This window comes from Dromaius novaehollandiae, chromosome 10 (genome assembly GCF_036370855.1).
Source record: "Dromaius novaehollandiae isolate bDroNov1 chromosome 10, bDroNov1.hap1, whole genome shotgun sequence".
In the NCBI taxonomy this organism is placed as follows: Eukaryota; Metazoa; Chordata; class Aves; order Casuariiformes; family Dromaiidae; genus Dromaius; species Dromaius novaehollandiae.
The window spans coordinates 10219991-10234066 of NC_088107.1; the positions used below are offsets into that span (position 1 = coordinate 10219991).

General features: G+C 40.4%; 1 protein-coding gene across 1 annotated transcript in view; it reads left to right on the plus strand.

The window, feature by feature from the left end:
* The window catches only part of ABHD17C (abhydrolase domain containing 17C, depalmitoylase), a 36020-nt gene that overhangs the window by 16282 nt on the left and 5662 nt on the right, over positions 1-14076 (plus strand). Inside the window, exon 2 of the mRNA XM_026121312.2 lies at positions 13402-13581. Coding sequence (XP_025977097.1) covers positions 13402-13581 — 180 coding nt within the window. The remainder of the gene's footprint in view (positions 1-13401; positions 13582-14076) is intronic.

The following is a 14076-nucleotide window of genomic DNA, read 5'->3' on the forward strand; positions in this document are numbered from 1 at the left end:
CTTTTGGATGGGAAGAAGTGATGTAGTTTGTTCATACTTGCAAGGTATTCTCCGTTCCAGCTCACACGTAATCTTCTCAGGCCTCTGGCTTTGCTGCTCTGTGTAAGAGACTGCATTCAGGTTTCCAGGGATCTTTGAAGAATAGTGTGAAAATGGCTTTAACTTTGCCTCCCATAATAGGATTTGAGATATGAGCACCTGCTTTTTTGTTGAGTCTGTTCAACTTTTCTTTGTTCTTCTCTGTTGTGGGGATAACAGTTAATCTGTTTCACCAGCTTGTTTTCTGGATATAGTTACGAATGTCTATAAATGACTTGAGGAAAATGCTGTATCAATGCCACGTATGTTAAAGTTAATAGATTGCAAGTTATATCAGTGAACTGTAGCAAAGCTGGTCACTTAATACTGTTAACCTTTTGTTCTCATCACCTGAAAACATGAGGGTTTTTGTAAAACCTATAGATGAAGTGACTTTTTGCTTGGAGACTGAAACCTAAATAAAAATACAGTAAATAGGTGGAAGGAAATGTAAAAGGAAGGCAAAAATTAAAAAAGAAAGCAAAAGAAAAAGCTAAGCAGTTTCCTTTTATTTCAGTGGTGGGACTAGTTACATGAGCAGCTTCAGGGCCAAACCCTATATGAATGAAAGTTCCTGAATCTTGTGATCTGCTTTGAATTTTAATTTTTTTCCCCTTCTAGCCTCCCAAATGCTAGGTGAAGACATGTATCCAGCTACTTTTCTTAGCGTATTTGTCTCCAAAGGATTAATTCCAGCTTGGCAAACCATTTAATTCCTCTGTCACGCAGGTGGGACAGCCCTTTCCAACTGAGTTGTTCTTAGCGCTCTTTAGCTTAACACTGCTCTTCCAAAAATTACTTGTATGTTTAAGAGGACCTAGAAGTATATGTAAACACTTCTGGAGGCAACTGTCTGTTTTATGATCCTTATATGTTGACAGTGCCTTTTTTCGTTAAGCTGTAGTGTGTATAGCTAATCAGCTATGCAAACCTAGAAGAATGAAATGTTAGGCAAGTTGTGCAATGTGATTAAAAGTTAAGGTTGGTTTTGTTTTCTTGAGGTAGGTATGCCTACTGGAGACTGTTTGGTTAAACCTGATGTCAAAAACAAACTTTAGGGTAAGAATTATTTTTCAACTAGGTAACCTTTTTGGTGTACTACTTAAGCCATATGTTGATTGGTAAAAAGGGTGTATACTGTGTGTAAATTCTTTTTTCTTTCCATCCCCCAAAATTAAGACAGATGAGTAAATAACACCCCTAGGAATACCTTTTCTTGGGAATCCATACAGGTCGCTGTACGAGGGCAGGGCAGTCAGCGTACGTGCCTGTATAGCAATGACTGTACTTCCAGGAACTGTAGCTTGTTCTATTTAAAGAGAACTAGCTAGTGCCATTTCTGTCTCACCTGATCAGGATTGCACCCTTCGGCAGTTACTTCCCGCTTTGCGAACAGCTGAGCTGCTCCTGAAGGAAGGGAGAAACCTCGGAGATGGGTGGAGCAGGCAGCGGCGGGGTCAAAAACCACCGCACTCCCTCTCAGATAAGTAGTCTCGGCTCATGATTCAGAGCTGTAAAACCTGAATAGGTGCAGAATAGGTGCAGCCCCTGGTGACTAGGGCTGCAGGAGGATGGTATGCCTTGAAAATTACGTTGCGTGGTGCTGTAGGTATGTGGAAGTAAGGGAAATATTCAGAAAGCTGAATCAGCGTCTCGCGTGGAGCAGAGTCAGGCTGTGAGCAGTGCTGAGCATTGTTACTGAGGCACCTCAGACGCCTCAAATAAGCAGGTGCTACAGGAATAATAACGCTGCTCCCTAACAAAAGTGCTCGGAGAGCAGGGAGTTTGCTTGCTTGGGGCCAGCAAAGCCTCCAGGTCCTGCCGCTGAGCGGAGGCCGGCGAGTGGGTTACGTGACGGGCCGCCAAAGCAGCCGAGCTGGGAGGCGAGCCAGGCGGCCTTGGCTCACCCCGCGTCCCTGCCTCGGGAAGGAGCAGGGTTCTCCTGCCTGGAAGCAGCTGAAATTTAAGAAACAGCTATGAAAGCACAAGATTTGTGGTACTGGATAATATTTGCACTCAGTTTTTTTCAGTGTTGCCTAGGGAATTGGAGGAGGCTTTTCAAGAATGGTTTCTGGGTTAATTGACGCATCCTTGTATTACCTGAAATCTGTATATTAAAAAAATATGTATTTTAGGCACATGGAGATCATCAAATCTTTGTTCTTCCTAATAGCCTATATAGGAGTACAATTTTAGGTGTGTTTTTATCCTGTTTTCTGCTTTTGAGTGCAGGATATCCAGAACAAAAGTGCAGGCATTTTGCAACACTAGAATGATTGCCATATAATGTCACACTTTTAAATGCTGGGAGGATTATGATCACTTGTCTTATCTCTACTGTATTAGAAAACACACGGTGTGATGTATGCAGCTTAAATAAAAATACCACAGCAAGCTAGAGGTGAGCATGGAAACTGGGAGTGAAGATAATGAATTCCTCTCTCCCGGAGATGCTATGGACTGCGCTTCGCTGTGCAAGTAGCAGAATTTCCTCTGGTGTCTCATGTTATGCAAATGCACCGTGGAGACTGGCTATATAGATTTTGTACACCGGTTACAGTAAAGAGTGTATAATGCAATGTAGCTGACCAAGTTTTTGTGAATTATTGATGCTGTGGTCAATAAAGGTAGTTCTTAGTGGCTGGTAAAGGTTTCCTGTCTTTGATAAATAAAGCTCAAGACTTCTGTCTTGCATGCTTCTGTGCTACAGAGCATCTTAATTAAATGCAAAAGACTTTGTTAAAGTAACTCCAATGCTCTATTTTTAAACTAACTGGAGTGAGAGATTATTTTAGTATGCTGTCTACCCATTCTGTCTTGGGACTAACTGGTATAGAGCAAGACTGCTCTAGGAAAGCGCTTTGAAAGAAGCAAAGAAGCTATGAGGAGAACAGAGCATGCGTGTATCTTCAAACCTGAGCTTGGTGACCAAATGCAGAGAACCCTAGTTGGTTTCTAATGTTACTAAAGCAAGGAAAAAAAAAATTACACTTGAATATATGTCTGTTTACTTCTGTTTCCACTGTTACTAGCTTCTTTTTTCAATTTGCCATGTTTTTGATTGCAGTTGCTCCTGTGAATAGGGAGACTTTAAAAAAAAAAAACCCCACCCAAAAACTACAGTCTCGGATATCCTAAAAACTGCTAAGGTGTCAAGGTATGCCTCTTATAACTGGAGAGCAAATAAAAAGTGTAAAGCAAATAACTGTGCTAGTGTATAGGCTTTTTGAGTGTTCAGAAAATGATGAATAATACCTAGATATTGTCATCCTTTGAGGGGAAAATATTTTTGCTTTTAAATTTGCAATTATTTCTGCACTATGTTGAGTCTCTCTCTCTTCTCCCCATGGGTACTCATGAGAGGCTGATAACTTTTGAAGTGTTTTGAAGTCAGTCTTCAATTGCAGGACATCAAGGTCAGAAAGCTCCACTCATTGTTCAAATGTGATTTTAAAACACTTTTTGAGAAATGTGAAAACTGTTGTCAGTATAATACACAGGCTTATAGTCTTCATCTAGGGCTATTGTGCCATTCTCAAGTGGTTTAGTAGGTTAGCCTTTATATTATATAAAGAGACTCCCTGTCCTTTTGTTTAGTTTGGAATTATATTTTTTGTTAGACTTGATCTTTTCTCTGACTATGTAATTTGGTGTAATGAAAGGTGTTGCCTCTCTCTGAAGATTTTCACACAAAGCAGAAGCTTACTGGAGATGATGCAAGTGCCAGGTGATGTTCATATAGCTTTCTCTTCATGCATTTGTTGTGTTCTTGCTGTTTTCTCTCGTGTAGCTCTATGTTAGAACATTCTCAGCAGGAGCTGTTCAGTGGTAAGTAATTTATATACTATGGAAAAGAAAGCCTTTTTTAGGAGAAAGTATTCATGAAGTCAGAACTGAGCAGCCAGTTCTACAAGGAGTATATGTATAATATTTTGTAAAAGTTAGAGGTAAGTAGTGGTTTCACTGCAAGCAGAAGACAGTGTTTTGTGCCTTTGGAGTCAGAATAGTTTGTTCATGACTTCCCATGTTGTTTCTGTCATGCTCCCTTGACAAGTCAAGGTCTCTAAAGGAATGATGATGAGTTAAGAGGACTCAGCCACATCCTTGCTAATTGGGATGTGTGTGTGTAGCCTAGAGGAGTCCAGTTTTGCTTGGCAGTGGCCTTCTCACTAAACTTCCCTTGATATGAAAGAGTTATTCTAATTGTACCTCAACAGCCATTTTTTTCATATGAGTGTGCCCATGGGACAAGCTCATGCTTAAATTTCAATGCATGTTTACTGATAACTCTGTTCCCTCAGATCTTAGGAGATGATGCTATATTGGGGGGAGGGGGGGAGGATTGGGATCTCAGCCCTGCAGGAGCAACTGTGTTAAATGTGTGTGTTGTTTATAACGGCTAGTTCATGAGGTAGACAAAGGAGCAGTTTAACATGAACAAAACAAAAAATATAGTATTCTAGGTTATTAGAGTAAGAAATTAGATTATAAATACTACTGAGTTCTCAATACAAGAGAAAAGAGTTCTTACTAGGTAGCTCTTAAAGGAAGAAAAAATTCTGCAAGCACAGACTGTATTTTCTGCCCATTCTGTTTTATGTATCACAACATTTTGCAAGTGTTCAGCTAGCTTGGAAGAGACTTCTGCCAGAATGCAAATTTGCAGCAGCCTCTTTTCCCAGCTGACAGGGCATGCTATCAAATATATTTTATGCTCTTACGTTTTATGTTTCTTTCTACTATTTCAGAAAAATGCTCAGAAAAAATTGAATGCAGTCTGAGTGCACTTGTAGAATGGTCTCTGCTCTGAGATCGTTAGCAATAAGCGGTGGTGTGGATAGAGCCCAATTTTTGAAGAGCAGAAGACAGTCTGCAGACTGACCCTGTTACCTACCAGGCTGCTCAGCTGGGGCCATGGGTGTCCAGGCGCTAGGACAGTGTAACTCTGCTCAAAAAATGGGCAAGACAAGCATGTGAAAGTGCTGCTGTGGAATGATATGAAATTTTCCAAAAAAAATGGGGATGGGAGGAGAAGGGACTTGGTTGTGTTTGAAGATACTGTTGAAGCTGGAAAAAAATGAAGGGAATGGGTTTACCTTTTGTGAGTGCTTGTTTTTTGCTCAGAGTCCTGAGCAGATTTACTTTGGTTAGGGAAGGCATCTAACACTTGGAAACATGACATCTTTGGCAGTCTACACTTAAGGCAAAGGAACATGAAGTAGTTTAAAGTTGTATTTGAAAAGGAGGGGCAGGTTTTTAGAGAAACTAGTGTTTTTAGGTTTTTATTTAATGAACAAAATCACCCCCTCACCCCCCCCCCCCCCCCCCCCAAAAAAAAGAAAGCTACTCAGTGTAGCTCAGCTATATAAAACTGTTTGGTTTATGCCAAGCTATAATCCTTATTTCAAAAGATTCTTTCTAGTGAGGAAGCTCACTGAACACACAACTGCAGAAGACAGAGCTAGAAGGGACTTCAGATGTCATCTGACATTCCCATCCCACCCATTCCCAAGGCAGGCCCAGGTGCCTGTAGCCTGTTCCTGACCAGCGATTGTCTGACCTGCTTTTGAAGAGAGTGAGGTTAGGTGGTGGGAGTCCTGTGCTCTTGCGCTTCCTCAGGTTATGTGCAGGATGATGGTGAAAGAATTTTAACCTAAACAGCTTTGCAGTGTTTTTTGCCCATTACATCTTATCCTGTTCAAGTTGGGTGTAATGGGTTCCATGTCCTTCCTTTTTCGCAGCTACCTCTTACTTATTTGAAACCTGTCGTTGTGCCTTTTCTGAGCCTTCTCTCCTTTGGAATAAATGACTCTTAGTTGTGTAAACCTTTTCACAGGCTTTTCTTCTGGATTCCTGCATGTTCTTGCTGCTCTTCTCTGAAGCCTCTGCCTCTTCTGAAGTTTGCCTGAGACGAGATGGAGTAGTTTGAGAACCAGAATCTCCTGGTTCTTCTTACAGGGAAAGGATTAATCCCTATCTCAAGATCTGACAATACTATGTTTACAGTGTGGCATAAGCTTCTGTTGAACTTGTGATCAGCCAACCCAGTTCTACCCTAGATAAGGAATGGGCTGGGCATTGAATTAAGCTTTGGTTAAGCAGTAGTACTGTCTAAGCTGATTTTCTGCTAGTGGTGTTATAGCCATAATGGTCTGAGAATGTGAAGACTGGTTGCTGGAGATAACTGTTCATTAGACCAGTTAGTCTAAATGGGAGGGAAAGGGAGATACACACCTGAAGAATGGTTTGTGTGTGGAAAGGTTGGCTGTCTGTGTTTCTCTCCACACCCGCTGCTTTGGTCTAACAAAAGGTATTTTCTTTGCTTAGTGAGCCAAAGCTACTGTCTATCAGTGTTAGATAGTGATTTCCACTTTGCGCATCATGCTTGAATTAATCCAGGTGAAAAATAATTGCAACAAAGAGAAGGGGTTTTTTAGCTCTTTCATTTCACTCTGCCATCACGCAGGTGCTTGCAGCAGTACAGTGCTTGGAAAAGAAGTGCCGGAGCGTGATGTGGGAGGTGGTAATTACTTATGTTATGGCTGCCATAAGACTTAGATGACTGATGAGACTATGCTCTTAGAAATACATCTGGTTAGTGATTAGAAATTGCTAAAACTTTGTACTCTAATTTCAGTTGTAGGCTTCTCTCCAAATAGAAGTAGTCGGGAACAATTCAGTATAATTCAGTTAAAATTTAAAAAGTAATTTGATTACAGTTTGTACCAGAAAAATGCCATGAAATAGCGAGGGGTTTTTTGTTTTTGTTAAACCTACCCTAGTAGTTCAGGACAAACTTTCTGTGGCTTCACTACTCAGCAGTTTGTAGAACATCTGTTTTTTGGCATGGTTGATTGAACTCACTAAATAGTGATATTTATTATCCTGGTTAGGAGTTGGTTGAACTTTGAGCACAGATCTCAGTATTTGATAATATATAGCTGATTATCACAAGGCAGTTACCAAGAAGCAGTTGCAGTGATTCATGCTTTGGGGATAAGTAAGTTACTGCAGCTGTGGAAACAGTGCAGATTATCTTCCTACAGAAGCAGCTACAGGAGGCCAAGTTACTTCTACTTGATCCATTTATTTATGAGAAAAGAGATGGTGCATCAGTAGATTAGAGCTACAGTCAAATAGTCCAGCAAGCCTGTATTACTGCAGAATTTGTAAATAGGGAACTTGCAAAATAGCTGTTAAGAGGATATTTTTCAAGTGTCATGGGGTAACTAATAATGGAGTTGTAGAATGAGCCTGTATTAGCTAGTACTGGGGTTTCTCAATAGCATAACCGAGTGACACTTGTATTTTCTAGAGACCATCTGGGATGGCAGTAAGATAATAGAAATAGTGATATCAAACTGTGTAAGATTCCTTGATTCAGTATTTCTGGCAGCCATTTAAATTGCTTTGAGTGTGAACACATTTGCAGAAATATTTTTCTGCTCCTGTGACAGTGTGTTGGGATATATACAAAAAGTGCCTCTTTTTCTTGTACTTTCATAAGCCAGAATGCTGTGCAAACTTCTTTTGGCTCTTACTACAGTGAAAATGTGAAGTCAAAAAGAGTCTGCTATACCTGAGCTTCAATCACATGGTACTGCCTCCGAGAGCTGAACAGGAAGGAGGAAGAGGAGAAAGACCTCTCATAATTTAGAGAATCAGTCTTTATTGTGCTCAGTAAAACACGTAAGACTTTCAGACCTACATTCCTGTGGATTCAAGGAAACTTGGGTGAGAAACTGGGTTTCCTGTGATTCTTGAAATAATTCTAATTTTCTCATTTGACCATTGATGTGATGGTTAATACAAAAACCCTTAATCCAATGCCTTGCTGTCAGTGTTGGCATTTAGGCTGAAAATCTGCTGTGTGATCTCTGTGGTATTTTGGCCTAGATGCTGAAGTGGTGCTTGCTGAAGCGTGACATGAAATTCAGTATTTTGCTCTGATTGTGTAAATAATTATTTGCAGTAGTATTTATTGGCCAAACCTCTCTTACAGAGGTTGTTTTTTAACATAAAAGTTCCGCAACGTAATCTCATGTTCAAGACATGCAGCCTGTATGTGGGGGTTGTACTTGGTTGAGGGTTTTTTGTTTTCCTTTCCACTCCAAAAATTAGTTTTTTTCAAATTCAAACCAGAAAGAAAAAAAAACATTTATTTCTGAAACTGTAGATATCTCTCTTACAGAAATATGTATTGATGTTGTAGGAAAAAACTATTCATGGTTTTGTTTCTTACAAGTGATCTAATTTTTCCAGATTATGAAGGTTAGAGAGAATCAAATTCAATGCCTTTTGAAAAATGAATAAATACCATTCATGTTGTGAAAAATGAGCACATGTCAAGTAGGAAGTTTGGCCTAGGATTTAATAGATTATAAAGATCAGGGGAGGGGGTTAATGAAGATTCCTTCAATGAAAAACTAACAGTAAGTCATAGAGTATTTTTATTCTTTGAAATTACTGTAATGCCCCATGTTGTAAAGTACCTACATCTTTAAAATAATAATTTGGGGGGACATTGGAGGGGTCTGTATAAAGAAGAGACAGACTTGCAGTGATGAATAGTTTATGAAGGTTTCTGTTTTGTATCTGAGCAGGTATATGTTCTAGTAAAAATACTCCAGAAGTCTCTAATTGCCTCCAAATGTGTCATGAATTGGGTCATTCCTGATGTATGCTGGATTTACTTTACATGAATTATTTTGTAGTGAGTTCCCTTGAGGAAGCAATGCCCAGTTTCCACCTCTGTCCTCCTGGAGGAACACACAGGCCTGTTGCTGTGGTTTTGGCCCATTTCTCTTCTCACAAAGGGAAAGGAAGAAGGACTTACATACTTTGTTGGGAGGAAGAAGCTGGTCACCAGTAGCGGCCTCAGGGTTTAGTAGAAGCGAAACGATAGGTCTCAACAGTGTTACAAAATGGGCTTTTTGTAGTCTGAACGCTTCTGGGGTTCTCTGTCTAGATACAATTACTGGGGCTGTTCTGATAGCTTGAAAACTCTGGATTTGCTGTTTTGCTGTGTCCATACTCTTCTATGTGCTTTCCAGTTGATGAGAGTGTGTTGGGACAGTAAATACCATGAAACTTTGGAACTGAAAATGTCCGGTGTGGTTAACTTCACTGATTCATAAGCCCAAAACCAGAACTGGCCTCGTTAATGAATATGTATTTAGCACCTTTGAGGACTGGCACAGATACTATAACTTTGGCCGTGAACATCGCAGGGCTTCAGATGTATGACACATTTGTAGTCCCTGAAGCAGCTATTCCACTAACACTCTTAACTGAGAAAGAAGAGAGTAAAAATAGCAGTGGTAAACTTTCCATCTGTATCACTCAGAACTGAAGTCCTGAAAGAAAAAAATATTCAGCGCTCTGTGTTCATAATTAGAGATGTTTTTGTGGCAATGCATGGTTCTTGCATAGCACAGACATCCAGAAATCTTCTGAGTACTTTAAAAGCACAACTGATACCATCGTTTCTACGGTATGAGGACAGTGAGGCACGGGGAGAGATGTGGCCCTTCCCACAACCGTGCAGCTAATCAGAGTGAACTGGGAAGGACTGTCTGCCTGCCTCCCTCGCTGTGCCCAGACCTCCAGCATGGTCCCAGGCTCCCTCCTCCTGGTGTCCTGTTGCCGTGGCTGAGATCTCTCATTGCTGTGCGCAGGAGTAAGCGCAAAAGTCTTGGAAGTAACACCCGTAACAGCAGGCTTCTGTGATTTCCAGAGTAGAGTTTGTGCTAGCATGGGGAGACCAAAATTGCTGTAAAATGTATGTTTTCACCTAATTGATATCAATTGAGGCAGTAACATCCTAGCTAGAGCTGACTTGAAGGAGGAAGTCCTGCATGCGTAGAGCTGTCCTGCTAGCAAAGGCAGCTGGTTTGCCAGCGCCGCGGGGGATGGAGTCCACAGCCCACATGATCTACTCACGGCTTATCGAGAGCAGATGAGGTGGAGAACTTTGCCACCTCACATATGTTTCAGGGTAGGGAGGAATAGAAATGCTTGCTTTTTTTCAAATCACACTTTTGTATAGGCTCGTGATAGCTATCTGAAATGCTTCCTACTTCGCTTTTCCTGAAGGCTGGTTTCCAAATGGCACCTGCTTGTTTCGAAACAGTTACAAGCAGATGGGTTCCCTAGGAGAAATGCAGCAGCATACCCGTAAATTTAACTTGGGTCTTCCGTCCCCTTACAGGAGTCCCATTTCCACAGAGACCAAAGCTCACTTGTTTCACGATGTTTCAAGAAGGATATTTTTAGATCTGTTGTTTAGCTCATGGAAGAACTTTTTTTCCTTAATAGGAGAGCAAATTGTAACAGAGTTCCTCTGAAAAGTGTCTCCTGCTGCCTTCTGTCACTTTCTTCACTTTTTCCTTTTCTTCTACATAAGTTTGTGTTCCCCTTTCATTGTTTTGTCCTTGTCCCTGTCCTCACTTCTCCTGCTTCACTTTCTGTATAGCAATTGTTATGTTATAAGAATCTTTACTGCTGTAAAGGAGTTTATGGAGAGTGGGGAAGGGCCCCAGCCTTTAGTTTAAAAAGATACTGTCTTAAAAATAAACCACCTGGGTCATTTGCACCTCAGCTAAACGAACAGCCCTTCCCGAGTCGCAGGTGTACCACAGAGCCAAACCTTTGGTGTCCACTCAAAGCACCTCGTACACATCTATTATGCCTGGACCTTGCTTAGGAGTTGTCGTATGTCCTTCGGCCCTGCGGTAAATATATTTGATGTGTCAACATTTGTGCTGATGTTTGAGGTGAGCCTGATGTGTCGTGTTCTGATGGGTGGTGTGATGGTAGTGAGTGTAGAGAGAGAAGTTTGTTACAGTAACCGTTCTATTTTGGGAAGTCTGCCCCTAACTAAAACAATCCGAGAGATGCTTTTAGTTTCCTATTAGTAGTACGAAGTAGAAAAGATGTTTTACTGCATATCAGGCTACAACATGCACTGTCAGTGTCTTAGGAGATATTGGCAAAGCTGCCATGTTCGCTTCCTGAAGGGTTAAATATGGAATAGTTAAAATTAGCCCTGCATCGTTGAATAAATATTCTAAATTTAGAGATTCGCGATTTTTTAATATTGCTTTAGCCTGTATCTTACTTTAACTGGTGTACTGTGAAATTGAGATTGTCTTTACTTTTGTTTCTGGAGAACATATTGCCATGGCAGCAAGGTGCTTCACTTACAATATAAGCTGTTTTCAGCAACAAACTAACATCATAAGTGAATCCAAAGCAAATCAATGCTGAAGAAAACTGCAATGCTAAAGCAACTGTATGTATTAAAGGAATTCTGCTACCTTGTGCTTTCCTGTGTTGTCTTGTGATTCTTATTCATGCATCTGTTTCTGTATTGCACTTAGGTTGTAAACCTCTTAGAAAGGGGACTTTGCATTTGTCATGATACTGGGGCTCAGGTACTGCACAGCCTGTCAGCATTAATACCGCTCCATTCCTACTTCAGTGCCACATAGAGGTTCCTGTTCCCCTTCCTCGTTTTTGTGCTGTTGCTGCATTTCTGCCTGCCTTCTAGGCTGCAACAGCGGGTAGGTCAGCAAAATTGGATGCATAGTTTCCATATGCTGCCTCTACAGATATATGCTCCCCACCCCACCAACAGCTGGAATGAAGTCAGTGTGGGCGAGACTTTGCTCTGAGATCCTGGTAACATGTTCATCAGAATCAGCTCAGTTCTACTGTATGTTGGACTGTTTCTAGCAGTAAGGGGGAAAAAATTCTCCTAAAAGAGCTTTAGAGCATGTCTTGAAAAACATCGTGCCCTGGCTGTGGTGATAGACCACCAACGTGAGCTGCTGCTTGGTTACCAAGGGGATAAAATACTGCTCCAGGGAGATGTTTTTATACAGTTGCTTATTCATATTTCAGTAGTGACCAAAAGCTCCCTTATGCTCAGCAATACAGAAATATTAAGGAAATGCTGGTTTCAGAGGCCACAATCCAGTCTAGCTTCACTTCATCATAAAACTGGCTGTAGTCAGGCTGTAAAACAGCCTATAGCCGGATGGATTAGTGCTATATTCTTCTTCTCTTGTAACTTTTATTTTCCCTTTTGCAAGTACCTTTTCATTTGGCTACTTGAAAGTCAAGTATTATCTAGGCCTGCCAGATACCTTGCTGTCAGCTTGGGAAAGGAGCTGAAAACCTTCCAAGTGTACAGCGGGAACAGCCTAAGCTATAGGTTGTGATTGTCATTGTCAGCGCAGTGGCAGCAGGTTCATAGCCAGTCTAGAGTGGCAAAAAGATGTTTTCTGAACGAACTATTTTCTGCTACAGATAGATATATCTTCCACACTGAATTATCCTTTATACAACCTGTAATAGGCAGTTCAGCTAGGCACAGAAGCCTTCTGGATAAATATTCTCTGATCGACTGAGTAACACCTTTTGATTGTAGCTTTCAACAAGTTGTGATGGCCAAAGGCTATTAAACTCTTTCCTTCTTCCTACCTCCTGTTGTCCCCCACCCTTCCCAATCTGGAAAATGTTTTTAAGCCTTGTATTTTGCATACTCAAAGTTGATAATATTAATTCAGATTCTACTTACTTGCAGCTGTGAAACAGCACACAAGTGAGGATTTTTTTTTTTTTTTTTGTAGACTAGATAGCAATATTTGGGAGCCATCCAAGACTCCCTGTGATCCCTGAATTTTATGGAATGATATATCTTTACCATTGTAAAATATGTTTAGCCTGATATTTTAAACTGGAAAGGAAAAATGAGAAATAACTTGCATTGATCAGAAACAAAAAAATGAACTAGAACCACAGTCTCAAAAAATCCTTATAAAAGCTTAGCGTCTTCAAATACATTAATAACTGCAACAAAAAAGATCAAATTGCCTTATGTTGAAAGGAGGGAGGGGCAGAGCAGTAACCATTTTGTTAAATGGTGGGAAGATTATTAGCATCCAGAATAACTAAATGAAATTCTTGGGTGTGACTCAGGGGGAGAATCTAACATAATTTGCTGTGCTGTGGAGTGAGAGATAAGAGGTGCTTAAAAAGGTGGTGGGGGATTTACTGACAAACTGATGCTCCTCCTTTGAGGACAGCTCTATTAAACCTATGTAATATTTTGGTTATTTAGTTTATGGCTCCATTTTAAAATACAGACTTGTAAACTCTTGCCTCTTTGGAGTCAATTTAAAAAAGCTACAATGGATGGAAGGGATTCTTTGTTTTGGCCCCCCCCCCCCTTTTTTTTTTTTTTTTTTTTTTTTTTTTTTTTTTTTTGCTTTTATGATGCAAAACTTGCTTTTAAACTGATGTTTATTTTCTCTACAGGTATGGTGTTAGTCCTGAGAACATTATTCTGTACGGTCAGAGTATTGGTACTGTCCCTACAGTAGACCTGGCATCTCGGTACGAGTGTGCAGCAGTAATCCTTCATTCTCCTCTGATGTCTGGATTACGGGTAGCTTTTCCTGACACTAGGAAAACCTATTGTTTTGATGCTTTTCCAAGGTATGTATAAATGCTGCAAAGGGATTGTTCTATACTCAGTGTGCTATTTAGATGTTTGAAAGGACCTAGTCGGGTAGCTTTCTAGGGAGCTTTTCTTAAATTATGACCCGCATTTTGAACTTCGGATATGCACACTTTCTAAATCAAAGCAGAGATTCACCCTATGAACAGACTGATCTCAGTCTCAAACTGGCATGATAGTCAGTTTAGTGAACGTAAGTCTTAATGTTTACAACTGTTTTTCTCCTTTTTTTATGTTATGTTTGTGTGTGTTAACAAAACATCACGATTTTTATGCTATCAACTTTGGAGTAGTAGCTTAACAACTGCTAATGCACTATTAACTCCTTCAGGCTAATGACTAACAAATTAGTAATCGTACAAGCTGTAACACTTCAGTTGACTTTGATTTAGAAGATAGTACGATATCATGAAATGGATGTGCTGTGTTCAGGTTGCTTGCTGGTATATTGCTACAGTTTTAACAGATCAGCA